The sequence below is a fragment of the Ursus arctos genome, unplaced genomic scaffold (genome assembly GCF_023065955.2).
Source record: "Ursus arctos isolate Adak ecotype North America unplaced genomic scaffold, UrsArc2.0 scaffold_22, whole genome shotgun sequence".
Classification (NCBI taxonomy): Eukaryota; Metazoa; Chordata; class Mammalia; order Carnivora; family Ursidae; genus Ursus; species Ursus arctos.
In genome coordinates, this window is record NW_026622897.1 from 44,761,159 (window position 1) to 44,787,666 (window position 26,508).

Genomic DNA, 26,508 nt, shown 5'->3' on the forward strand with positions numbered 1-26,508 from the left:
ATTAAATATTCATGAAAGGAACTTCTTGGCAGTTCCTCCATTGTAGGTAATTACAGAGGGTTTAAAATATCTGACGTTGCTTGGAAGCACACAAAGCTCTGTCAGCTGCAGGCAGACAGCTGATTTGTAATTTAATTAACATCCTGGCTTGTCCTGTTCTTTGTGGCAAAAAGCGGGAATGTACTTCCTTTCATTTCTGAGTTTTGTTTGAAAAAAATTCAAATGGAGCACCTGGGAGAGCTTTTCATCTCTCAGATCCATCATGTTCCTTACATCCTGCTCCAATCCTCAAAACATTCCTCTTTCAAGTGTCCTTCAGGCCAGCTGTATTGCTGATTGTGGGTCATTGGTTTTTTTTTTTTTTTTTTTTTTTTTTTTTTTTTTTTGGTAGGGTAACTTCACTTGGGGAAGATCTGGGTGCAATCAGCAATCAGTGAGCTCCAACCCTCTCTTATTAGCTCTCTGAATAATGGATGTTGAAGAGAGATTAATTTGGCCAGAGATGATTTATTCAGAGAACATTGATTGAGACCTCCTATGTAGTAAGTACTGAAGGTCAGCAGTGACCCTGACTCCATGGAGGCTTCAGTCCAACAGAGGAGGCAAACATTAAGCAAATGATTACAGAAATTAAATGTAAAATAAAAATGTAATGAGTTTTCAGAAAAGTAAGTACAGGGTACCCTGAAATCCTGCCAGGCAGGGAGTGGGGTGGTATGGGAAGACAAGGGAAGCCAGGAGTCCTCCTTGAGGAAGTAGAGGTGAAAATCATGCCTGGTCTGTCTTGTGCTTCTTTCTCCCATTGTCCTCCTTTCTAGGGACCCCCACCCCAGATGCATAACATACGCCTGACTGTTCCAGAAGAAGGGACTAGGATAGCGCCAGAAAGGAGGGAAAGGGGAAAGAGAAACTTGCTGTAGCCTAAATATCATTCAGAGAATTTATTTCAAATTAAAAAAATGAATGTAATTACCAATCTGATCACCACCTTAACCATTCTTTTATCTTCTCTTTTTTTTCTTTTTCTTTCTTTTGTCCATGTTTTCCCTCTAGAAAGGGAGACAGGCAGTTGGAGAGAGGACAAAGTAGGCATGGTAATGGAGATGGGTCACAGGTGACAGATAAACTAAGAGGTCATGGAAAAAGGAAGGAGCTGGAAAAGAGAGCTGGCTGGCTACATACTGCACACGTCTCTAGTAAATAAAATTCCTAAAAAGAAATATGAAAGCATTTAAATGAAATATTTTTCTCAAAATAAGACAGTAACTAGCAGGGCCCAGATAAGCATTCCATGGAATACATTTGTCGGGACCACATTCTTCACTCTTGGTTTTCTCTATTTTCTGAGCTTCATTTACTTCTTTCTTAGGAATCATTTCTCTTTGCAAGTCCATTATTTACTTAATTTTCTTACTGACTTCATGCTTCTCCTAAAATATGTGCTTGCCTTTTTTTTTTCCTCCCTGCCAAAGCACATTTTTACAACTAAGAGGCTTCCTTCCAGTGGCAGCATTCAGTCAGCCAGGTCTGGGGGACACACAGTGTGTGGTTGGTGTTCTGGCCTGACCGTTCTGCAGGAGATGGACAGATGTCAGGGTTCCCTGCCCTCTAAGAACTGAGATCACAGAGAAGGAGATGACACAGAAAATGTTATTTGTTGCTATTGTTAACAGAAGTGGTAGCAGTAACAGATTTGGGGCATTTCCTAAATGTCAGGCTTTGTGTAAGAAACTGTAAATTATTCCTTAATTTTGTACTTGCCTCATAATGTTGCTGTGAGTCTTAAGTGGGATACTCTTTCTAACACTCTTAGTGAAGGGCTCATGGGTAGTGTTCACTAACTGTTCGAGAGCCCACAAACATGGTCTGGCTCTCGGAGTTTGATCTGACTCTCTCTCATCAGAACAGTGCCAACTCCTGCTGCAAGGGGGAAGCAGAGCACTTCTTATGTGGAGACAGAGAAAGACCCAGATTTTTATTTATGGGCCTTGAAAGATTTCTGACTTCTCCCTCAGCTCTCATGCACTCTGCCAGTGTGGTGCCACCTTCCAACCTGTACAGGAGGACTTCCAGTGATGGGTCAGCACATGGAGGCTCCTCCCTTTGAAGTCTGGGTAACTCAGTAGTGTGGACTCCGGTGGGCATCAGCAAAAGGTAGTGAGCCGAATCTGGTCAGACTTCATGGCCTTTGTCCATCCACATGGGGGGCTCTGTGGTTGAAAAGGTATGTGAGTATGATTGCATTCAGGTTCAGGTAGGAGAGCTTTTTGATCAGGTATATCATAGTATTGCTCAGATTATTTAAGTTTAATTCAGTTAAAGTCACATTTACTGGTCTTTTAGTATGTGTCACCATCAGTGGGGCACTAGAATTTCAGAGATGGATATGACTACATCATTGCTCAAGAGGCACTCAGGGGCTCGTAGGAATGATAGGCACATGGACAGGTTTTTGCAGTATAAAGTTGTTATTTGATGACTGAAATCTGTGCTGAACCCTACGGGAGCATATCCTTTCAACCTTTGCAATCAGAGAATCCTTCCAAGAGGAGATGACACCAGACTGATCATCAAGGACCTGAAAAAAGCTTGTCTGATGAAGGAGTCCATGAGTTGGGGGTTAAGCTTCAGAAGGGGGAAGAGGATAGGATTCCAGAAGTCAAGGACAAAATGAGCTAAGACAGGGGGATGTGAAGAGCATATGTCTTCCCTGTCTTGAGCTCTTCTTCTGCCTCACTCCCCTTAGTGCTGAGAAAGAAAATATAATCTGATTTCAAAAGTGCTTTTTCTTCAGAGTCCCCTCCAATGGACCAAGCTGAGGACAGGAAAAGGAAGGTACAGATTTCAAAACAGAGGCCTTCCTTAAATGGCCCTCCTTTTACAGGCAATACAGAAACCCTTGAAGATGCCCAGAATGGCATAAGTACTTAAGAGATAAGCCCTGGAATGAGAAATAACTCAGAATTGCCCAGAACATTAGGACTGATTCTGAAATCAGGATGTAACCTTTGCAGAGTTGTTTAATCTCCCTTGTTAGATGACTCTTGAAGATTTCATAAGAATTACATTTCCTAAAGGTAAAGTGGGTCTCTTAAGATCTTTGAGGAACTTTAGAAGAATATTCATGTGCTCTAGCTCCAGATTCAAACATGTGTTTGAATCCTAGTTTGCCACTCATCAGGTACGTAATCTTAGAAAAAATGCCCAACTATTCAAGCCTCAGATGAGGAGAATAAGAATACCTATCCCTCAGGTGTGAAGATGTATATAAAGAAGTTAGCACAGGGGACACCGGGGTGGTTCAGTCGGTTGAGCGGCTAACTCTTGGTTTTGGCTCAGATCATGATCTCATGGTTGTGGGATTGGGCCCCGTATGGGGCTCTGCGCTCCGCACGGAGTCTGCTTCAGGTTCTCTCTCCTCCCTTTAGCTCACTCTCTCTCTCTCTCTCTCTCTCTCTCTCACACACACACAGATTAATAAATAAAATAAAAGGTATCGATTTAAAAAATATTAAGTTAACATAGCTACTGGCACGTTAGCTGTAACTACCATTACTATTGACTTTAATATTGGCATTAGTGTTAGGATCTGTATTTCTCTTAATATTAGCATTTCTTTTAACATTTGTTTTAGCTAGTACAAAGCAAAAATATGATTTATGGTCTGGCCAAAGTTGAATCCAAGCAGATTCTATGCCCTATCAGGGTGATTCCTTTTGAGGCTTGCTTTTGAGCTAAATGTGGCACTTCTCACCACCAGTTCTTGTTATCCCTTGCTTAGTCATCTCTTGCAGAACACTGAAAGAAATTCCCCTTTAAAAAGAGGGGGAATATGATGCTAACACTAGAAAGAACATCATTTAGGACTCTTAGGTTGTTCCCTATTATCTGCAGTCGTTAGCAGTCTGCCTTTCAGCCTCGTGTCTTGCACCCTTTACCTCATATCCCAAGTTCTGTCCAAATCTTACATCAGGCTTACCAGATGTAAAATGGGGATTGGCGTGTGCATGATTTATGGAAGGCAGCTCCAAAAAGAAGTCATTCAGGGAGTGAGAGAAGCATCAAGAAGTTCTGCAAGAATGTAGGTCCAGGTGCAATCAGGCTCCAGCCCCAATCCCATTAGGTGCTTTGGAGTGTATTTGACACCACAGGTTTGTTTCACTCTGAGGTGTAGAAGTTGGGGATTCCACTATAATTCCCAGGCACATCTAAGTAAGGGCACTTCAGTCACCCAAGAGTGATCATTCTGAGAAGTAGGCAGATATGGGCCTTGAATGTGTAAAAGGGATTTCCATGAATTTGGGGGGAGGCTTGCAAAGCATATGCTACCGTCCAATTTCAAGATTTCACTGTTCCCTCAAAACATCATCCTTTCTTATCACTTAGTTCCTTTATACATGTTGGTGCCTTTGCTTAGAATAGCTCTTATTTCTTTCTGTTATCGTTGTAGATCCTGTTGCAAACTGGGAAGGCTTAGATAGAGTTAGGGATGACCTATTTCTGTTCACACAGAACTCAGTTTATACTTGTTAGGACTATGTATTGTGGCTTAGCTGCACATGTATGGAACTCATTTAATAATTCATGGTTTTCTCAAGGTCAAGAACTGTCTCTTATTCAGTTTATATTCTTAGCAAATCTTACTGAAAGGAATGATGAGAAGAGAGATAGAGAATACTTAAGAATCTGATGTCCTTTAAGATTGTGTCAAGCAAATGATGCAGTTGTCTTTTTTTTTTACTTAAACCTGACTTCATAATGTTTTGCAATGAAAGAGTTTACATCCTCCAGCCAAAATAACTTTGTAGCTTAAGTAACTGATACCCACTTCATCCATTTGTTTGTCCTTCATAACTTTATTCAACAAATACTTATTAAGTATATGTACCAGGCACTTGGCTAAGGACTGAAGATAAGAAGATAAACAAGACTCAACTGTCCCAGTACTCACAGAATCTTATAGTTCAATGTACACACACACACACACACACACACACACACACACACGTACACAGTCACATAGCATGATAAAAATTGTGATTGGCAGAGTGCGGGAAACTATGGGAACACCCACAAAATTTCAGACTTGTAGTTCACAAAAGAGTCCCAGAAAAGATAATGTCAAAGTTGAGGCTGAAAGGATCAATGAATGTTAAAATTAACAGTTCTTAACTAATCAAATATTAATTGAACATAAGGCTTGGTCTTATAGCCTAATTTAAGGCTGTATCAGTCTTAAAAATGTGTCTTGAATTTATGAAAATAATTAATTTATTTGTGACACCACGTAAGTTCATCTAAGTCTATTATCTGTGTCTTGATGGTTATTTATCCAAATAGTTTAGTAAAATGTGTATTTTAATGGAATCTTTCTCTAAACCAGCTGAATCTTGCTGCAGGAATCCTTGAGGGCCACAATAATCATTTTAACTTGGCAAAATTTTGCTTTTGATGTTTCTGGAGCTTTATCTGAACACAAGCATCTCCTAGCTGTTATGAGAAACATGAATATGGTTTTACACATGTGAACTGTTAAAAAGTTTAATAAATTCCTCAAAGAAACCCCAAAATGTAATTACCACATAATCCAGCAATTCCACTTCTGGGTATCTATGCCAAAGAATTGAAAGCAGGGTTGCAAAGAGATACTTGTGTACCTGTGTTCAGAAAAGCATTATTCACAATAGCCAAGAGGTGGAAGCAACAAAACTGCCCATCTACAGATGAATGAATAAACAAAAAGTGGAATATTATTCAGCCTTAAAAAAGGAAAGAAATCCTGTCACTGCTATAGCATGGATGAACCTTGAGGACATTGTGTGAAATGAGATAAGCCAGTAATAAAAAGATAAATACTGTATGATTTTACTGATACAGGGTATCTACAGTAGTAAAATTGATAGAAATAGAAACTAGAATGGATAGAATGGTGGTTGCCAGGGGCTGCGGGATGGGAAAACTGGGTATTGCTATTAATGGCTATAAAGTTTCAGATTTGCAAGATGAAAAAGTTCTGGAGATTTATTACACATTAATATGAATATACTTCATATTACTTAACACTTAAACATGATTACAATGGAAATTTTTTATGTGTGTTTTACCAGAACTTTTTTTTCAAAGATTTTTAAAAAAACTTGGAAGTAATGATATGTTTATATTCATTCCATAATACTGAGGTAGGAGTGTTGAAATAAAAGAGTTCAGAAGTAATGGAGGCTCTGTTCAGATAGTGGTGTTGACGGGTAGCTTATAGTATAAGGAAGCTTGAGCTCTGTCCTGTGGGCAGTGGGGGCCACTGAATGCATTTAAAGAGAAGGACTTCGACGGTTTTTTTATTTCAGAAGGCCACCCAGTGCAGTGTAGAGGATGAATGGGAAAGAGCAATCTCAGTGGCAGCCTACACAGTCCAGGGGTTCCCCAGATGAGAGCTGATCTGAACCTGAATGTGGGCAGTGGTGGTGATGGAGGGGAGGATGAAGTAGATTCAAGAACCATTTAAGATATAAATTAGGCAGACTCAGTGAATTATTAAATTGGCAGTTGGGAGAGTGCAAGAGAGGATGGAGTCTGACTGACTCCTGCTTTTCTGGTTCCGGTGACTGTGTAGACGGTAGTATCTCCCTGAGAGAGAATTGAAGGGGGTAGAGGCTTTGGAGGACAAATGCGCTAAAAGCCAGAGACACTAAAATGGGCACATTTTTTACATTATTCCACTCTCAATGAACACATAATTGATCAAGAACAGATGTTAAACTCGATCCCTATTTCTGAGATAGATTACCTTCCCAAATTATTCATAGGGTTAAGAGAACAGAAATATGGTAGTTCGCAGTTTACAGAAATGCTCTAGCAGCATTTTATTGTATGTTCTCAATGCAATGCTTTCTACCACGCTGTCAATTCAGTCAGACTTGGGCTTCATCTCTTTATGGGAGAAGAGGAGAGGCTGATGATTGAAATAGGATTCAGATTCAAATTATCTCAACAGGAAGGGTCCCAGCTCTGATGCCCAGTAAGTAGATGACCCTGGGGAAGTTTCTTAACCTGAGAATTAGTTTTCTCATAAGTAAAATGGAGCATCATTAGTGAGAAGGATTACAATGGAAGAAATAGATGATAGTCCTTTGCAAACTGAAGTCAAGATACTGTTTGCTGTAAGTTTTGTTTTGCAACTAATATTATAAACTTGGAAAATTGCAGTAAGCCTCCCTGGAAAATACAAGTAATTATAATCAACTCATGAGTATGAATGGACAACATATTGAATTACCAACCCTGGCTATTTCTTTCTGTACTATCAGATTATAAGTCAGATTGAGAGCTGATGTCCAAGAAATCATATTTTTCACCTTCAAAATGAAAGAAACATAGCATGATTTTGTAAGGACATGCTGTTAATAACCCAACGTGCTAAAAATAACTGCTGATAATAACAATAATGAGGTATTGGGAAAAGGTTTACACAGCACAGTTAAGCCTGAGTTGGTGTGTTACAATGATATTTGGATATGTACCCCTAACTACCCCCATGCCATTTACAGAACAAAGGCAAAGCAAGGCAAAGTAACACTTTTATTAGCTAGAATGTTCCCATTTTTTCTTTCCCGAGTAGACTGACAGCCTTGAAACAATGGGACTCTAAAGGGACAGCTCCCAAGGGAAAGGGGTGAGCAGTAAAAAGAGACAGAAAGATAGGAGCCCCAGGCCAAGGTTGAAGATGGAGACTGACTTCATGCCGAGGCCAGTGCTCCATCCCTATTCCTTGTCCTAATCCTTTTCCTCTCTGCCAGCTTCCTTAGGTCTGTGTGGAAGACTTAAAGATAATTTTTGCCAGAGGCTGCTCTTGCTGTTACAGGTGTGTAGAAAGAAGATGATAAAGAGGAGAGGGATCAAGAGAGAAGGAACTACCACTTCTTTCCCTTCAGGGAATCATCTGGATATAGGCAAACCCTTTGCCTTGATTTTTGAAGTTCTTTAGAAGGAAGCTCCATCTGTGGAAATTGTGATCCTTTGTGCCACAATCTGAATAACCCAAATCAGTACCCCTTCTCTTTGGGTATGAAAGGAAGAGAAGATTGTTTTCCTTTTGAGGTCAACACAAATAATGTGGTGGCAAACATTTTTCTTCATTTCCAAGGGAACTTTAGCCTTTCACAAATTCTGAAACAAAATTAAGTTTCCTGAATGGAATGTATCAGAAGTTTGTTTTATTGTGCAATACATTTTGTTTTTCCTTCTTCATCCTTGACTTAGAAATTTTAGCACATACTTAGGTACTCTGGTCATTTGGAGGAGGGCTTCCTCATCTATTTAGGTAAATTGTCTCAGTCTCATTTGTTATCATCCTTCTGTAGCTTAAAACAGAGATAGTACATTATCGGGTAAAAACAAGTCATCAACGTTGGTCAGTATTGAGGTTTGTTCAGTGTTGACTGTTGAAGTTGCTTCTGGTGACCACCAGAAGAGTCTGCAGCAAAGCCTCTTTTGGTGTATTTGTTACCTGTTTGGTCAGCAATAGGTACGTACTGTGTCCTGTCAATGAAGTTGGAATATGGAGCTCTCAACTGTACCCTTTGCAAACACTAATGCTTCTGTTATTTTTGTCTTTTCTCCTAGAAGTATCGATATCAAGATGAGGATGCTCCACACGATCATTCCTTACCTCGACTAACCCATGAAGTAAGAGGACCTGAGCTGGTGCATGTATCAGAAAAGAACCTGTCTCAAATAGAAAATGTCCATGGATACGTCTTGCAGTCTCACATCTCTCCTCTGAAGGTCAGTTAGATTGTTCTCAGAGCTGGCGGCAGTGGTTGGTCTGCAATGCGAAGGGAGATGTTTGTTGACCCGACTGAATGAGTCTCTTTTAAAACACTACAGTGGCCCATGGTTGCCAAAGGGTCTTTTTGTGGTTTGGAGGCTTACCTGGAATTCCTGATGCAGGGAAGTTGTTCTTGCAATTGTTTGAATGTCTGGGGACTCTTTTTAGTTGCTAAGAATGGGCTAAGGAAAGAGCAAGGGACGAAAATTGAAAGGGAAAATAAGTTAACTACATGTTTAGAAAACCCAGGAGTACATCAAGATTTTGTTCAAATGCTACTTCTCCATCTCTATTCCTGGTCCCAGATAAAACAAAGGAAGTAAGTATAACATGTTAACACCTAATGATCACCCTACCATGTAGACTAATCAAAAAACTGTGTGAGTTGGCTCATCAACACCTCAATTTTATACTATATTTCTTTCTATTTGGTGTCAGACTTTTCCAACACTTTCTACCTTTTTTCTTTGATTTTTAAACAATTTCTAGATAAATGATATTTTTCACAAAAAAAGGACAATTAGAGGATTTTCTGTGCTCTTTGGTTGCAAATTACTCTTTTTCTTTGTTGATGCTATGGAATTTTGTGCTTTGGATAAAAACTCATAAATGTTGATTAGAGTTAAAAAAAGAAAAGTGGAACTAGAGTCAATGATATAACAGAAGTGAATACAGATGAAAAACAAAACAAGACAAAACAAACAAAAAAATAACCGTACTAAAATAACTCTTTATTGCTAAAGAAAATTCAGTTTATTTTGTTAGCCAGAATATTCACTTCATCACCACTTCCATATAGCTGTATCACAACAAAAAATAAAACCATAAAGATGGCCCCAGTGCCTACTGGAATCTTATTATATCTTCTAAGACATCAAAGAAAGGCTAAATTATATTCTAATATAGTTCTGAAATTTGGCACATTTTAAATACCCTGGCATCCTCAAAATGTATTATCAAATAAACTAGCTCCATTTATGACCAATTAATTAAACTATTAGGTTGATTGTCAAATTCCAGTAAATATGTTATAATATGTAAAAATACGCAAACATTGTACCACTGGAATTCATTGTTCAGATCTTCCCAGAGTCTTTTTAGAAATTATTGAATGGCTGATGGAAATGGGTATGTTTAGACTTGGAGGACAAGGGATTTCCCTTCTTACACCTCAAGAGCTGTCATGCCTTCACCCAGAGGGCAGAAGCAGAGCCACTGTTCATAACTAACAGGGATGTATATTTGGGATCATTGTAAGACCACAGCTCCTGTCAGTTAGAGCTATCCCAAACAGGTGTAGACTATTTCAGAAAGCAGCGGTTCCCTGTCCCTAGAAATCTTCCAGGCCTGGCTGACAACCTGGCAGTGGTATTGTGGAAGGAACTCCTTTAGCAGTAGGGTGCACAGCATTGTCTCTAAGGTCTGGTCTCACTCTAGGAATCAATGATTCTAGTCTGGGGTCAGATGAATACCTTCTTTCTTTAAACAAATGCTCATGTTTTCAAACAAATGCTTGTCCTGATTCTGTGTGCTGACCAGTAGAAATTGAGAAGGGACAAGGGTGGGATCCTGAATTTCATTTAGAGTATTTAAATCTCAGCTTTTTTTTCTTTTTCTTTTTCTTTCTTTTTTTTTTTGTTCTTTCTTTCTTTCTTTCTTTCTTTCTTTCTTTCTTTCTTTCCTTTCTTTCTTTCTTGAAATCTTTGTAAGAACCTTCATAGAAACTGCCTTCTTTTCTTCCTACTTGTCTTTCTCCCTTTCCTAGCACATTTTAATTAGCTCTAGAGCATAGCTCCCAAAGGCTGCAAGCTGAGCAGTTTAATCAAGGCTAGTGTAAAGCTAGCCTGGTTATAGTAAAGAAACAAAACAAAACAAACAAAAAACCAAAAAACCCCCAAACAAATAAAATAAACAAAACAATAAAAGTGTAATAAGATCTTCATTTTTTATGTTGTCTTAAGCATACACATGATATTATAGTTGACAAAATATCTACAATTTAGGCAATTACACCATGTGTTATGCTACTTACTGCCTCATTTGGATAATGTCTATTAGAGTTAAAGGAAAAGTTTGCTTTTTCTGAAGATCAGATCTCAAATATAAAGGAATCTTTCCCATTTCCCTTTATCCCTTGTCTTCCAGGAATCTCAGAATTAACTATCCTTCCATTTTGGTGGTTTTCCTTAGCTTAGGCTTTCTGTTTGTGTTTCTCCCTTCTGTCTTATTTCTTATTCTCTTTTTGTAAAAATGATTTATTGGTTTTTATGGTTTTACTGTAGTGACATCTTCTTCTGAAGACACCCCATATTAGTTTAAAAGTGGTCATCTATGAATAATAAACACCTGATAGGAAACATCAGGGTAGGAATATGTTTCCCATCCTTTTTGGAATCACCAGTGTATGGTGTGACCCCCAAGGTATTGTGAAGAGAAGGGAAAAATAAGTTCATCCGGGACTTCTGCACCTAGGCTGTGAAGTAGCAATTTTGGAGCCAGGACTTTTCCCCCATGACACTTTACAGGTGCTGTTTTTGATGAGCAAGATATGCTTTTAGCTTGTCTTAATGAACAAACTGTATACCTTTCTTATGTCAACATTGTGATAGGGATAAACAGGCGCAGTTTTTCCAGAAACACAGACACACACAGACACACAGACACACAGACACAGACACACACACACACACACACACACACACTGCTGTGTAGAATTTGTCAGTTTCATGGTGTAAATATTCTCATCATGGCTGAGTTCAGGCTACCAACCTGAAGCCACTGACTGCATTCAGGAAAAAAGAAGCAAATGAGGCTTCACAAGCCAGTGTGAGCTGGCCCAGCACAGGCAGGCTCAAGCACATGCATTTTTGTAGTAATAGGACACATTTCCTAATCAAGTTGTTAAGGGATTATTATATTATCACAGTTCAAGTGTTTGGAAAACCTGCCATGATTAAAACCTAATATGTTATTTTCTCATAAAGGAAGACTATTAGAGTCAGAGAAATGCTAAGAAGGCACAAATTCTCAATTAGACCTGACATATTTTCAACTTCTTTGCTCCTTTGATCTGTCTCGTACTCTTGGGTCAAGCAGTACAAGAGGGAAGAGTGAGGAGGGAAAACCCACAGTCAGATAATGCCCCCTGAATCTTACTTAGGAGTCAATGCAGCTCTCTAGTATTAATTAGAAATTCACATATGGCATGCCTGAGCAGAGTGTGAGATTGCTGGATAAGAGTTGAAATGCCACACGGAGCAGGCTCTGAATCATTAGCTGAGCAATCTTACGGTTGCAGGTTTGACAATCGTTTCTTCCATCACTGCTTATCACTGGAAGCCTCGGTCCTAAGATTCATCTGCCTTTGGTGCACACGCGCTGCCTGGCTGATAGATAGGCTTGCTTAGCCTGTTTTCATTAGAATGCCTTGGCCATTGTGAAGTATGGGGTTGGAAGGAGAAATGCAATTTTGCCGTGAATTCAACAGAATTTGCTTTCTTTGCCTCAAGATGGGGATGCTTTCTCTTCAGATGCTACCTAGAATCTTCCACAAAAGAAACTAGCTTATAATAAAGCACGAGAATTTTCTTTTCAATTTAAGTCAATTCTATAATATTCATTGGCCTTCTATTATGTACATCATAATAGGTGATGGGGAAACCAAGGGCAGTAAAACATGATTTTAAATATACTTATCACTTTGTTAAAAGACCTGAGTTCTAATTATTTATTAGTTATGCTCTACGACAGGAATTCACATTCTGGAATCTTAGGTACTGTGAGACCCCAGACATCTAGCAAAGTATTCTTTATAGAGTATCTGTTGAGAGGGAGAGAAAGAGAAAAACAGCAGGAAAGGGAAGGAGGGAAGAGGACAGGCAGGCTTATTTTTAAGAACCTGGACTTTAGAATACCTGGATTTCAATCCTGGTCCTTTCATTTGGTAGCTACGTGACCTCAATCAAGTAAACCTCTCTATCTTAGGTTCCTCATTAGTAAAATGGAAGTAACAATAGTATTTATCTCATAGGATTTGCGTACTAATTAAATAAAGTAATATATGTAGACTGCTCAGAAAACGTTGGGCACGTAGTAACCACTCACCAAATGTTTTTTGATCTTACTATTATCATTAACCAGCTATCATGACAAATACTTTAAAATCACTTCCTTAATTTATCTCATTTTACTTTTACAAAATTATACATGCTTTTAAAGTCAAATAGTTCCCTTCAATCCAAGAACTAGTAAATAAGATTGCAAGTATTTTTAACTCAACTCAGGTCTCTCTGGATCCAAAGCCTGTATTCATTATCATTACTGTGCTAGATCACCTTTCTCTAAACTGCTCTATTTTTAAAGAGAGCTTAGATTCAAATTTTCACTTATTGGGTCTGTGTATGTAAAAGAAGAAAATCCTTTCTCCTATGGCCTTATCCTTAAAAACAATTATTAAGCAGATATATAAGGGGATGGGTAAGAAATTTAGTTTTCTAAGGGAGAGCCAACAAGAGTGGTGATAGATGGGAGCTTTATGAGGAAATAGAAGGAAAATAAGTCCTACCTTTAGTTCTATCTTTAAAATACCTCAATTCACCCAGTGGTAAACTCCCGCTCCTCTCTGCTCCTGTGACAAAAACCAAAACAAAACAAACAAACAAACAAAAAAACCTAGTATTTGGGAGCTAGTTTCCTTTTGAAAAATCCTTTGACATTGTAAGAATGTGTATCTTGGTAGGAGAGACACACTTTGTCTTGAGCAATTGAAGAATTTTCTTCATTGAGATATACTCCTCACAATAGCTGCATCTGTCATTGAAGATCCCAAGTACGTCCAGCCAACCACAACCATCATATATCTTCTTCCATGGACCTGGAAAGATCTATCTCTATAATTTTTATTTGGTTATTTATTCTTTTAAAGTGTTCACTCTATATATGCTTAATTTTATAAACTATCTTACCATTTTCAGAAATAAGCAGTGTAAAAGTTACATGTTCAACCACGAATTAATAAATGAAGAAATTTCATTGCTATTTCATGTTAACAAGACATTTGTTAGACCAGAAATCCAGCTGGTTGTTCTAATTCTACTTTTTTCACAAAGATTGGCTTTTTAAAATAAATTTACTATCAATATTACCGCCATTGTATGAAGACCCTCACAATCAAGTTTTGTGTTGGTTTTGTTCATTATTCTGTCCTTAGTCCTTCAAAAAATACTTGGATTAATTATTTGTAAGTGGAAATATGAACATTCATAAATAATCACCTTCTGTGAGATTGGTAACATTCATATCAAAACAAGCAAGAAATCAAGGTACAGACTTCTTGTTTTCCCCTTTCTGTTGTCCTCTTTTCCATAACCTACTCATCATTGGTACAGAATTTCATCAACTTTAAACCTGATATTTCCTCCTGTATTACATATCTGAAATGTGTCCTAAAATAAATGGCATCTCGCAACTAAAATTGGCACCATCTCCTACAGTACATAAAAAAATGATGTGTCTTACAGTTAAAACCATCTTAGATTCAATGACTATTTACAGGGAAGATTAAAGCTGTTTTTCATATATTGCTGTGAACCTCTTTAATCAGATAAATGTGATTTTCTGCCAGAATAAACAGTTCTAGAAGCTTTACTTAAAAGTCAGAATATGAGAGGTTAGGATATCCTTCTATACCCTTAGACAACCGTGCATTTGTTGTATATATATATGGGAAAATTGTGGAGAAACTGTAGACAGTGCAAGTTTGGGGAGATTATAGGAGATATTGCTTATGAATGAGGAGGCTGGTGTATAGAACTGTAGGCAAGAAAGATAACAAAGTGTACTTTGTTCCACTGTTTCCTTACCAAAGTTGCCAGAGCCTGCTTATAGGAAGTATATTTTAGCCAACAGTATAAGTCCTCTTCCTCCATGAAGCCCTCCCTCCTTGCCTGACTTGCCCTAGTCTTGACATTCTATAGCAAATGTAGTTTGCATAGTTAGCTTTTTAAAAATATTTATTGTTTTATTAGTCTAAATAATTTTTGCATAATTATATATTGTCCTTTCCTCTGGACATTACATTTGTCTTGCTCTTAATAAATGTGCCAGTTCCTGTAACCAGACCATATCTTATTCTCATTTTGTTTTATTTTTGATTTTTCTCCCTTATTGGCATCTGTAATGAAATTAGACCAGTATTTCCCAAATAGCTTCGGTGGATTTTTGTCACCATTATAAGGAAAATAAAGGCATGAATGCTGAAAGCATTTGGGAATTTAAATCCACTAACTTTTTAAGGTATTTCTACAAGTTTTTAATATGGTAATATGCAATATAAGCCTCTAAGATGGGGATATGTTATTACACAGTATTTCCCAAACATGTCTGGTCATGGAACCCTTTCTTCCAAAAAAAATAATTTTTTAGTTGGACAGTTACACTTTTGAAAATACTATAGCAGAGACATAGACGAAGATCAATGTAACCAATAGGAAATATAACATAAAAATTCATTCTAGCCCTTAAATCAAACTCAATCAGATTCAAATACCAGTTCCTCTACTTACTAGCTAATTTGAGCTTCCTCAAGTTACTTAACCTTCTTTAGGATCAGTTTTTATATTTATAAAGTAATGACATCCACTTGAATGCCTCTGTGACATTTAAGTGAAAGAAATCTATACAAAGATCTTAGCTCAGAGCTTGACACATGAGAAATACATAAAAAATGATAGCTATCCTTATTGCTAGTGATGTACTAATATCATTCCAATATTCTAAACTAGAAACTTTGGAATTAGTTTTGGAATTTTTTTTATCTTAATCCCTTCTTTGTTTTCAAATATCTTAGGGTTCTTACCTTCCTCTTTGAGGGCTACTATCCCAGTTCATGTTTTCATTACTTCCAGACAGAAAGTGTTATGGTTATTGTAAAATATCATGGGCTTTGGAGCCAAAAATATGTGTTTGAATTCTGATTCTGCACTTTCTGGCTGGATAAACTTGGGAAAAATCATCTGGCATTTCTGAGATGCAGTTAAGTTTAATATGAACAAATCTCTTACACGTTTCAGTTGATTGATTGATTCATTCATTCATTGGCACAATATAATCTCTTCGACCTCCTACTGTATGCTGGGCTCTACGTTATTCCCTGAGGATACAAAGAACATGCCTTCAAGTTGCTTACATGCTGTACTTAGATTAACAAATTTGGAGATGCACACATAAAATATGTCATATTATGTGCAGTAAAGAAAGGATTGAACAGCAGGCAATTCCCAAGACCTACATAAGTGGTTTAATTTTCTCTGAGTTTGGAGTGCTAGAGATGGATGTGGTCAGAGAAAGCATTATAGAGGAGGTCATTGTTTTCTTGAAGGAAGTAGGACCTATAGTAAGAGAAAGGTCGTGGTTGTCCTGGATTACAATAATTTTGTAGCAATATGGAAGAATTCTAGAAATTACAAATAGTTGAGAAGGGGAGAGAGAGAGGGAGAATGAAAGGATGAAGGAAGAAGTACCAGGCCCAAATCATGCCATAAAGCAAAAGAGATGAGTAGGAACAGGTAATGAAGGATCTTATGTGAGATTGGACTTTGCCTTGTAGGTAATGAGGAGTGACTACACAGTTTAAAAGAGGGAGACCTGGTCAGATTTGCAAATTAGAGCATTACTCATGTCACGTAGCAGAGTAGAAGAAAAACAAGAGAACAGTGATATCACAGTCAAGTGCATCAGGTAAAACACCACAGGTAGACAATCTCTGGGATTAAAGCAAAGGCATTGCGGATGGAATGAGGGATAGACTAGAAAGCTTATTTAAGAAGAGACATCATCTGGACCTTGAGACCTAATAAGTATAGAAAGTAGAGGAGAGAGAGAAATAGAGGCTAGTTCATATTTTTTTTCAATTTGACCAATTTCATGGAGGCGGTATCATGAAATGAAATCAAGAATTCCGAAGGAAGGGGTTTCTGGGTGGCTCAGTCAGTTAAGCATCTGCCTTCAGCTCAGGTCATGATCTCAGGGTCCTGGGATCGAGACGCACATCGCACATCAGGCTGTCTGCTCAGTGGGAAGTCTGCTTCTCCCACTGCCCTCTGCCTACCACTCTGCCTACTTCTGCTCTCTCTCTCGCTCCAGCAAATAAGTAAATAAAATCTTTAAAAAAAATGCCAAAGGAAGAGCAGATTTTAGGGTGGGGTGGAAAGATTATGAGTTGAGTGTTAATAATGGAGTTTGAGGTATTTTTGTTGTATGCAGGTTATGACAGATTTCATATGCAGTTTGAAACAGAGGTCTGGGAATTGAGAGCGTGCTGATCTAGAAAGGGAGCCTTGGAGCCTTCAGCGTAGTTGAAACAGTATGGCCGGGGTTGCCCAGGGGAAGAAGGGAGAGAGCTGAAGACTGCAGTACAGGAGACAGTACCGCCACACCAGGGTTTCATGAACAGAAAGGCGCCTGTTGAGGAGATCATGAAGCCGTGAGTGATTTACCACAATGCATGGTCTGAAGTTTCTTAACTGAGTTATACATTTCTAGTAGAAGAAGATCATATTGTATACATTTAAGAAAATGTAGCTCCCCTGTAGTGCTTAGAATCATGTTGGCCAAACACTAGGTATCTTTCAAATACTTGTTACTTGATAACTATTTAAAAAAAGGGAGAGAAAGAAATGTTATGAAATACATTTGAATCCAAAGTCATGAGGTCCTGGCCATCAACTGAAAAAAATGTATTTATTTCCTCTTTAGCCACAGTCCTTTTAGTAATACTACTAAGTAGAAAACTAAGCTGATTTTATTATTTTAGAAAATTCATGATTTTAAAAAATGTGAAATTCGCTCATTTCTGTCTCTTGCCACTAGATGGTGGGAGTAGCTGAGCTGATGGTTCAGGAAGCATATGGTCATAAGGGAAAAACCTGAGATTTGTGAGGCTATATTGAGAAGCTCTTAGTTACTAAAAACATAAGAAGGTTTTGGCAGGGATTTGCATGCTTGTGAATAATGCATTTTTGTTCCATGCCCAGACCTTGGTGAAAGGAAATGGCTGAGTGAAATATGGTCTTGACAGACATATATACTGAATCCAGACACAAAAGCTTCTGGTCGAAATTCTATGCAAATGAAACATTTCTTCAGTTATCATAAATTGGAAAGGATACTGATAGCTTACCTTAAATAATCATGGATATTCAAGCCAGAAGTTCAAGAAAGGGAAGAAGAAAATAATAGGCAGAGGACTTACCACATCATCTTACAATTCAAAAATGCTATCTAGAACTAGCCCACCATGGGTTAATTGGTTTTCACCATGACTTTGGAAAGATTAGTCAGTGGAATGGCATCCAAATCTCCTAGTTTGTTCATCTGTATACTAATTATAACAAGAGCAATAATACATTTTCTCTAAGAAATATTAGGTTATATATATTAAAGGCATAATGTTTCAAAAAATGAGTACTTGTAATAATCATAAATAAGTGTCATTAGTGATTATTTGTGGTTGCAGATTCCTAAGTTACATACAGAAGTTCTTGTCAAGACTAAGATTTCACTATTGCCAAGGCTTTCTGTAACGGTAAGAAATAATATCCTTAGGAGTGCCTGGGAGGCTCAGTCGATTTTGGCTCAGGCCATGGTCTTAGAGTTGTGAAATTGAGCCCTGCTTGGGGCTCCATGCTGGATGTGGAACCTGCTTAAGATTCTTTCTCTCCCTCTGCCCCTCCCCACCACTTGCTTTTGCTCTCATTCTCTCTCTTAAAAGAGACAGAGAGAGAGAGAAGGAAGAAGAAGAAAGAAAGAAAGAAAGAAAGAAAGAAAGAAAGAAAGAAAGAAAGAAAGAAAGAAAGAAAAAGAAAGAAAGAAGAAAGAAAGAGAAAGGAAGGAAGAAGGAAGGAAGGAAGGAAGGAAGGAAGGAAGGAAGGAAGGAAGGAAGGAAATACATAGAGCTCACAGAGGTTACCTTTGCAGGGGCTTAATGAGAGTATTTGCAATTCTTTTTTATTAGCAAAGAAACAGAAATTATTCCACATCTCACACATACATTCATAAATAAGTGTTGACATTGATTGGGCTATAGAATTTTTAACTCTTTCCGAACTAATTTGGAAAAGTAATAACATACAGTGGAAAGCAGATGGACTTTAGAATCAGACCTACTTGCCTACAAATTCCACCTGTCTTGCTTCCCAAGTGTGTTCTTTAACAAATCTATTGCCATCTCCCCTGCTGTAAATAGTAATATGGAATAGTAATATGCTGTAGGGATTGTTTGAGATAATACACCAATAGTCTTTAGCATAGCACTTGACACCTACTAGGTGCTCAGTACATGGAAATTATTATATATTTTAAAAATAGAAAATGTGTGTGTATGAAAGAGCAAATCTTAATTTCAGATCAGTCAACTCTGAGCTCTCAATAAAGATGGACTCATATCATTACACTTGCTACCTCGAGGCAATGGCTTTACACTACAGAGTACCTTCATATCAACTAAACAAGGGTGTATTATCCAAAATTGTCTTTTATATGAAAGTGAATGTCACTTTGGTTAGCTAAAATGAAGTGTAGCAAATAAGTTTGAGTGCATGACCAGGTGTTAGGTGGTTCAAACAAGACTGTACTGAAGCATAAAAAGATATATTTTTTTGGTGACTGGTTATGGAAGATGTTAGAACATTTTTATAATCTTTCAAAGTGGCTACTTGGAGAGAATCATTGACTTAGATATATAATTCCTGGTACGTTTATTTAAAGTTATTGCTTTAAAAAATTTTAAATTATTTCATAGTTACAAGTTAATACCTAGTAAACTTTGGGTAATAAAATAGGGATATTTAACAAACTTGTTGAATTCATACATTATCCAAATTAAAAGTCTGGAGAATGTTATTAACTCATGAAAATGGAACCAGTTTTTATTCTATGTCTAGCAATGTGTTTATAATCACACTTCACTAATTCTAAATATAGATCGAATTCCACTTCTGTAAACTCTAAGGCTTCACTCTGGTACCATTTTGTATGGTATAATTTTGTTGTTGTTGAAATCAAGTTAGACTGGGGTTCTCTTCAACAGGGAGATTTTAGTTGTATCAACAGTCTTTATTTGCTCGTTTATATTTGTTCAACAAAAATACTAGTTTCCTTCAAAGGGAGGGGGTATGAGGTAGCTGCTGAGGTCTAAAATCTAATTTCGTGAATTTTTCTTTCTTTGTATTCATTTCCATTTATCAACCTTTCTACCTAGAACTTATTTTAGGAGAAATAACAGTAGTAAAATGCAGTATTTCTTTAATTCCTATTATATGTTGGCACTATTCGAAATGCTTTGTATGCATTGAGTTATTCCATTCAGCCACCTCATAAGATAGTTTTTTTTTTTTTATTATTCCCACTTGTGGACAAAGGAAAATGGGCACAAAGAGGTTAGAAAAAACTTTTCTAAGATTACACAGTTAGTCCTTGATAGCTGTGGGATATGATACAGCTAGCCTGATATCCTACCCTTCACTCTCAGTCATGGTAGTCTATCATTCGTCAGCAAATGAGAAGTGCATAGTTTTAAAACAGAAGGGGACAATCAAATCCAGGATTTTCAAGCTTCAATTGACCCATTAGTAGATGTGAAATCAATTTACTTGATAATTTTAGAATAGAATAACAGAACAGAATAGAATATATGAGAGTGCATTACAAGTAGAAACCTTTGCTTCAGTTTAGTGTGGGTGCATTTGGGTGTGCACTGGCTTACAATGTAAAATATATTTCTTAGTGTGATCAAGGTCAAGAAGGGCAGGGATCCACTGATCTGGTCCAACTTTCCCATATTGTAAAAGGAGGTGAGGCGAGGAAGAAAACCTGGGGCCCATAGAAGTTAAACCGTTCCCTGAAAATACATTGGTCAGAAATGTCAGAGCCTGAACTTGAGCACTTTGTAGTACTAATTACTCCTATTCTCTCTGTCCAGCATATGTTGTGGCTGCCATTACCACCAATTAATTTACTTAAACCAGAGTTTCTCAAACTTGGATATGTATCAGAATCACACAGAAGCCCAGCCCCATCCTACTTCACCATGCCTAGGGTTCTGTATTTTTATTACCTCTCCAGGTGAGTTTGTTACACACCTACTTTGAAGAACTGCTCTCTTAAACTCCATGATGCCACAGAATATACTGAATGATTGCCATGTGTATTACCAGACCTTTGCTAAATACCATTAGAGACAATAAAAGAAGAGATAGAGCCTCTGTCTATGAGGAACTTAAATTCTATTAGGAAAATCAAGATGTGCATTAATCATTTAGGGAACATAAACCATATAAGTGCTTTTTTAACCTTACTTAATAAGATTATTAAGTACAAGCGGAATTCCAGAAGGCAATTTTTAAATTCCCGTATAGGCATATACAAAGGAAACCTCATAACGCTTATTTAAGAGAGAATGTTTTATGAGAAAATATGATAGAGAAAGTTGAATTGATTTTCCCCAACTCACAGAGGAATTGCCAATGTCAAGCGAGCAGATTTAACTCCAATGCAGCACTCCTAGGATGTATTCCCCCAGGCCAGCTGACTCACCAAAATCTCAGTGACAGCAGATGATTTGTTTCTTCTTTATTGGCAGAACATTGAGTGTGTTAGAGTTCGTGGCCAATTTGGGGTCACAGGTAAGTTCATTTGCAATGCTTTCAAGAGGCTCTTATTGAAGTTCCTTTACATATAACACCAATGGAGGGTCACCTTAAGGACCATTAAGTCACAGGGCACACATAGAAGTCATGGGTCACTTATAAAAATCAGCTCAAAATTGTAGTAAATTAAATGTCAGAGCTGGTTCTCTAGAGATTTTCTGGTTTTATCTCTTCATGTTGTATGTGAAGAAATTCGATAAGTTGTCTTGTTAGCTGTTTATGTTCTTGAAGAACAGTAAGACATTTCTGTTACAGCTTTTAATGATAACCTTTTAATTAATAAAAATAATAAATTATATATAAAATATATAATATATAATACATATATAAAATCATATAATCTTAATTAATAAAATTATAAACTTAAATATAACTATTAAAATGTTATAATTATTAAGAATTATTTAAAATTAATTATGAAATCATTAACTTACGTATAGCATTTAAAAAAAAAGCTATCTTTCTCTTTTATGAACAATTCAAGTAGAGCTGCTGTTGGCCATTCAACATATTTAATATGAATTAGGAAAGGGAACCCCTACTCAAACAGCATAATACCCTGTTATAATTTAGATCTTGTGTTGCATGGACCCAGACAGTGCATTCCCTAAATAGCCAGATGACCTGTATTCAATAGTAAGGTCACAGAATCAGAGAAGTAAGCACGGGCATTTGAGATAATATAGTCGAACACTCTTATTCTACACATAAAGAAATGAGGAGTCAGATATGTTATGATATTTGCCAGGGCAGACACTTAGTTAATACTAAAGCCAAGGCAAGAACGTGAGTCCTCACATTCCCAGACCACTGTTTATTTCTCTATTTCATAAGAAAAGTAAAGAGCAGATGTGTTCTACTCAACAGGTCACAGAGGTTTACTTATTCCAATTTCTAGATGTTGCTGGAAATTGTTATCACTAACTTTTTATTTGTTTATGCCAATATTCAGCTTTCTCAAAGGGCCAAATCAAGGTTGTTGACATTAGACAAAAATCTCTCTCTTCCTAAATCTCTCTAGCTAAATTGTGTGTCAGTTTGAGTAAGAATAACATCTGCTTCATCACTAGTTAACTGTGATATCATGTTGTGTATTTGCATAAACACTGATGAGATAGTTATATTAAAAAAAAAATTTAAAGGATCCATATCTAAAAGACCAGTCTACACAGTGCTCTACCAGAGCTGCAGGCAGTGTGGGCTGGGTGTCAGAAGGTGCCATTTGGGAAATCACTGAACCTCTCTGAGCTCTAATTTCCAGATTTGTATACTGAAGACAATAATAAACGCACTTAGGGCAGTTTTTAAGACTAAAAGGTTGTGGTTTGTCAGCTTGCATTTTACTCTCTGTGCTTAAAACACCCCCATCCGCACCACATTCCTCTGGCTACCTCCACCTTCCCTTCTTATTTCTCTAGTCTCCATTTTCCCCCTTTCATTCTCCTCTCCTCATTCCCTTTTTGATTTGGCTAATAGGAAGGGAAAAGCAACACATGATAAGGAAAAAGGAGCTCAAGGGGTTCAGCATACAGTCAGTTCACAGAGTTGTCAGTATGTGGGAATCTCACAAAAGTCAATAGAGTTTTTGGCTATACTAATGAAATTGTCATACCAAGAACAAAGAGTTGATAATTGTGTACTGTCCGAAGTGTGGTCTTAGGGTCCAAGAAGCATATTTCAGGGAGAATGGTGATGAATCAGAGTGCTTCCAGAGAGGGGCAAATATGCTGGTGAGGGGATTAAAATTGCACCAGATGGAAAATCAAAAGCATGAGTGATGTTTTCCTTATAGAATAGACTCAGCTCAGGGAAATGGTAGTCCCTGGTGTCAGACTCTTTACAATGAGCGACTATTCCATGTAATTTTTATAGATACCATGACTTCTAGAGTAGACAGTGAGGAGACAGAAGCCATGTGAGGTTTTTTTTTGTTATTATTTGTTTTTTTATTTTAAAAATGGAGCTGGCCAAAAATAGGATGGGCTTCCTCATAAGGCAGTGAGCTTCCTTTTACTGAGGATATGCAAACAGAGGCTAGAAAATCCTCAAATAAGATAGTGTAGAGATGAGTCAGGTACGAGATAGGATATTGGACAAAATTTTCAACCTTTTTAAAGTCATGAGCCCCTTTAACAAATTGATGAAAGCTGTGAGCCCTTTTCCCATTTAAACCACAACAACAACAACAACAACAACAACAACAACAACAACAGCAACAACTGGGTCACTTGGATGGCTCAGTCAGCTAAGCATCTGCCTTCAGCTCTGGTCACTATCCCAGGGTCCTGGAATCTAGTCCCACATCGGTCTTCTTGCTGAGCGGGGAGACTTCTTCCCCCTCTGCCTGCTGTTCCCCTAGTTTGTGGTCTCTCTCTCTCTCTGACAAATAAATAAATAAAACTTAAAAAAAGAAAACACAGCAACATATTTCCACAAAAATGGCACATAAACTTTCAGGGAACATAAGGCTCACTCAAAGCCCATCTATGACTCCCTAAGGACCAGAGGCCTATAGTTAAGAATTTTTGAATGGGATGAATTTTAAGCCCCCCTTCCATCTCTGAGAATCTGTGATTGTCATTTCTCTGCCTCACAGTTTTTGTCTGACTGAATAGGCATGCTTGTCCTTCTCAAGAAGAAATCTCTTGTGTCAGAAAAACAAACAAACAAACAAACAGGAGGACTCCCAATCCAGTGTGTCAGTGTGTCATGCCCAATTCCATGGCAGTCCACAGTAGCAGTGATCAACAGGTTTGCCCAGACAAGGAGGACGGAGCCTACAATGGCTTCAGGAGAGTGCTCTAAATGCAGAACTTCTGCTTCTGATCCCATCCTCTCAGTATTTTTGATGTGCATTCCTAAGGCAATCTTCTGGGTTTATTAGTTAGTATCATAAGCCTTTACCAGCTATGCAAGCCAAGAGCTGTAATATCCTTCCTCTCTGAATTGGGGTTTTAACTGTCAAAAGATTGTTTTCTTTATGCTGAATGGAAGTTGCAGTCTAGCAAAGAACTGATTTCAAATTACCGCATCAACTTGCTAAAATGATGATGCATGTGCCATAGTATTCAGGCACAGAGGGTTTCCGATATGTGGCTGGATTGTTTACGGAAATGTCAGCCATCAAATGCACAGTGGATATTTATTTTTTCATCGAGGTCACAGAAGTGCACTTGAATTGGAGTCTTCCTCTTTTCTTTGTACCATTAAGATATTGACAGGTTCAGAGTTGCTGGATTTGAAATTTTAAGAATAACTAGCTCATAACATTTCACTTTCTGCTCTAGGGCAGGGTGAGTTGCTTATAAATCAGGCTGCAAATGTGATGAATTGGATGTCTCCAACTCAATTAGCTTAATGTGGGTAGGAGGATTTCCAGGTTTTGCAGCCTCTGTTTTACTAATCCTCTGAGCAGACTGTTACATAAAATGTGGCTGTGTATTAATGCCGGAGTCTCAGAGAAACATGGTTGGTATTTTTCATTTCAACATCTAATGTCATCCTGTATTTCATAGCTTTGATTTGGATCCGAAGCCACTGAGTGATGGTTCTTAACATGATTTATATTGTTGCAAGCCTTACCTTGTTATCTTTCTGCTTTCTGACCGAGTTAAGAAAGTAGCCTAATAGAATTGCTGCTGTCACTGGATGATTTAATTGGAGGGAAAAAAATCTCAGCAATTTAAGGAAAAATGCAGAAGTTGAAGCTGTTCCTCTGTCAAATAAATGATCAGATGAGATGAGACCCAGCAAAGCAGATGCTGACAGTTTCAAGAGCTTTCAACACGCTCATCATACTTTGGTAGTGAAATTTGTTGGAGGAACTGATTATGGAGTTTGCTTTTTGTTTTCTAAAAGAGAATCTACTGAGGCTGTGAATAATGTCTATTTTAAAGAAAATATCTTCAATTTAAATACATTTTTTGCCTAGGGACATTATTTGACATCTTCTCTAAATTGCTTCTCTGTTAGCATTCATTGGTTGAAGCATTATCCTTGTATCCCTGTATCCATGTGTTTTCTTCTCCTCCCCCCTCTTGTCTTTTAGTCCCTCTGTCAATCCCAGTTCCATTCTTGCTCATAAACTGTTAAGGACGAGGACTCTGAAATGATACCCAGATGGTTCAGTCCAAGATCCTCCCAACTCACTGTATGTGACCCTGGGCAAGTCAATGGTCTCCTTAAGCTTTGTTTTGTTTTTTCGTTTATAACATGATAATATGAGTACTAGATGGGATTGAGATGAAAATTTGGTGAGACTGAGCACTATGCTCCTGTGCTCATGGTAAATTGAGGGTTAGGTTAGTTGTTAAACATTGTTGCAGTACCTACTCTGGGCTAGGCACTGTGACAGGTACCACAGAGTGGAAGGATGAATGGGACATAATCCCCCTGTTTTGTATTCACATTGGATGTTTTATGGTTTATAGGGTGCTCTCTCATATCTCCTTCCATTAGCCCAACAGCCCTGTGAAATAGGTGGCCAATTATTATTACTTACACTTTTCAGAGAAAGAAACAGACCAAATGAGATTAGGCTATTTGCTTAAGATCACATAGTTAAATTCTTTTGCAAATTCATACTACAAACATATCATGTATTCATCATGTTCTGCCCTGTGCAAACCCCTATAAATCTAAAGATAAACGAGAAACAGTCCCTGTTCAAAAGGAGCTCAAAGTCAAGTGTAGAAGAGGAACAAACAAATAAGGTAAATAAAGTGGGAAGCACCCAGGATAGAGTTACTAGTAGCACCCCCCCATATTGTCTCAAACCTGATGTGTTTAAGGCACTGCATCCCGATAGTTGGATTTCCATTAACATGCCATGTTCTCTATACTCCTAGAAGTTCTTCATAAATATTGATATTGTTTACTAAGAAATCTGAGGACAGACAGATTTTCCCATGCAGAAAAGCTGAAGAAAGATTAGCACAACACAAAAGTTATAATGGTCTCCTGCTGGGAGGGCACAGACAG

At 37.7% G+C, this 26,508-nt stretch overlaps 1 protein-coding gene across 5 annotated transcripts in view; it reads left to right on the forward strand.

Annotated features, from left to right (window-relative positions):
• Positions 1 to 26,508, forward strand: part of DLG2 (discs large MAGUK scaffold protein 2) — a 1,327,559-nt gene that overhangs the window by 352,827 nt on the left and 948,224 nt on the right. For 4 of the 5 annotated variants that reach the window (XM_057316878.1, XM_044390952.3, XM_044390941.3 and 1 more), the window contains exon 2: positions 8,620 to 8,781. In XM_057316878.1, the coding sequence (XP_057172861.1) occupies positions 8,620 to 8,781 (162 nt within the window). The remainder of the gene's footprint in view (positions 1 to 8,619; positions 8,782 to 26,508) is intronic. The other variant, XM_048217415.2, reaches the window with a different exon arrangement.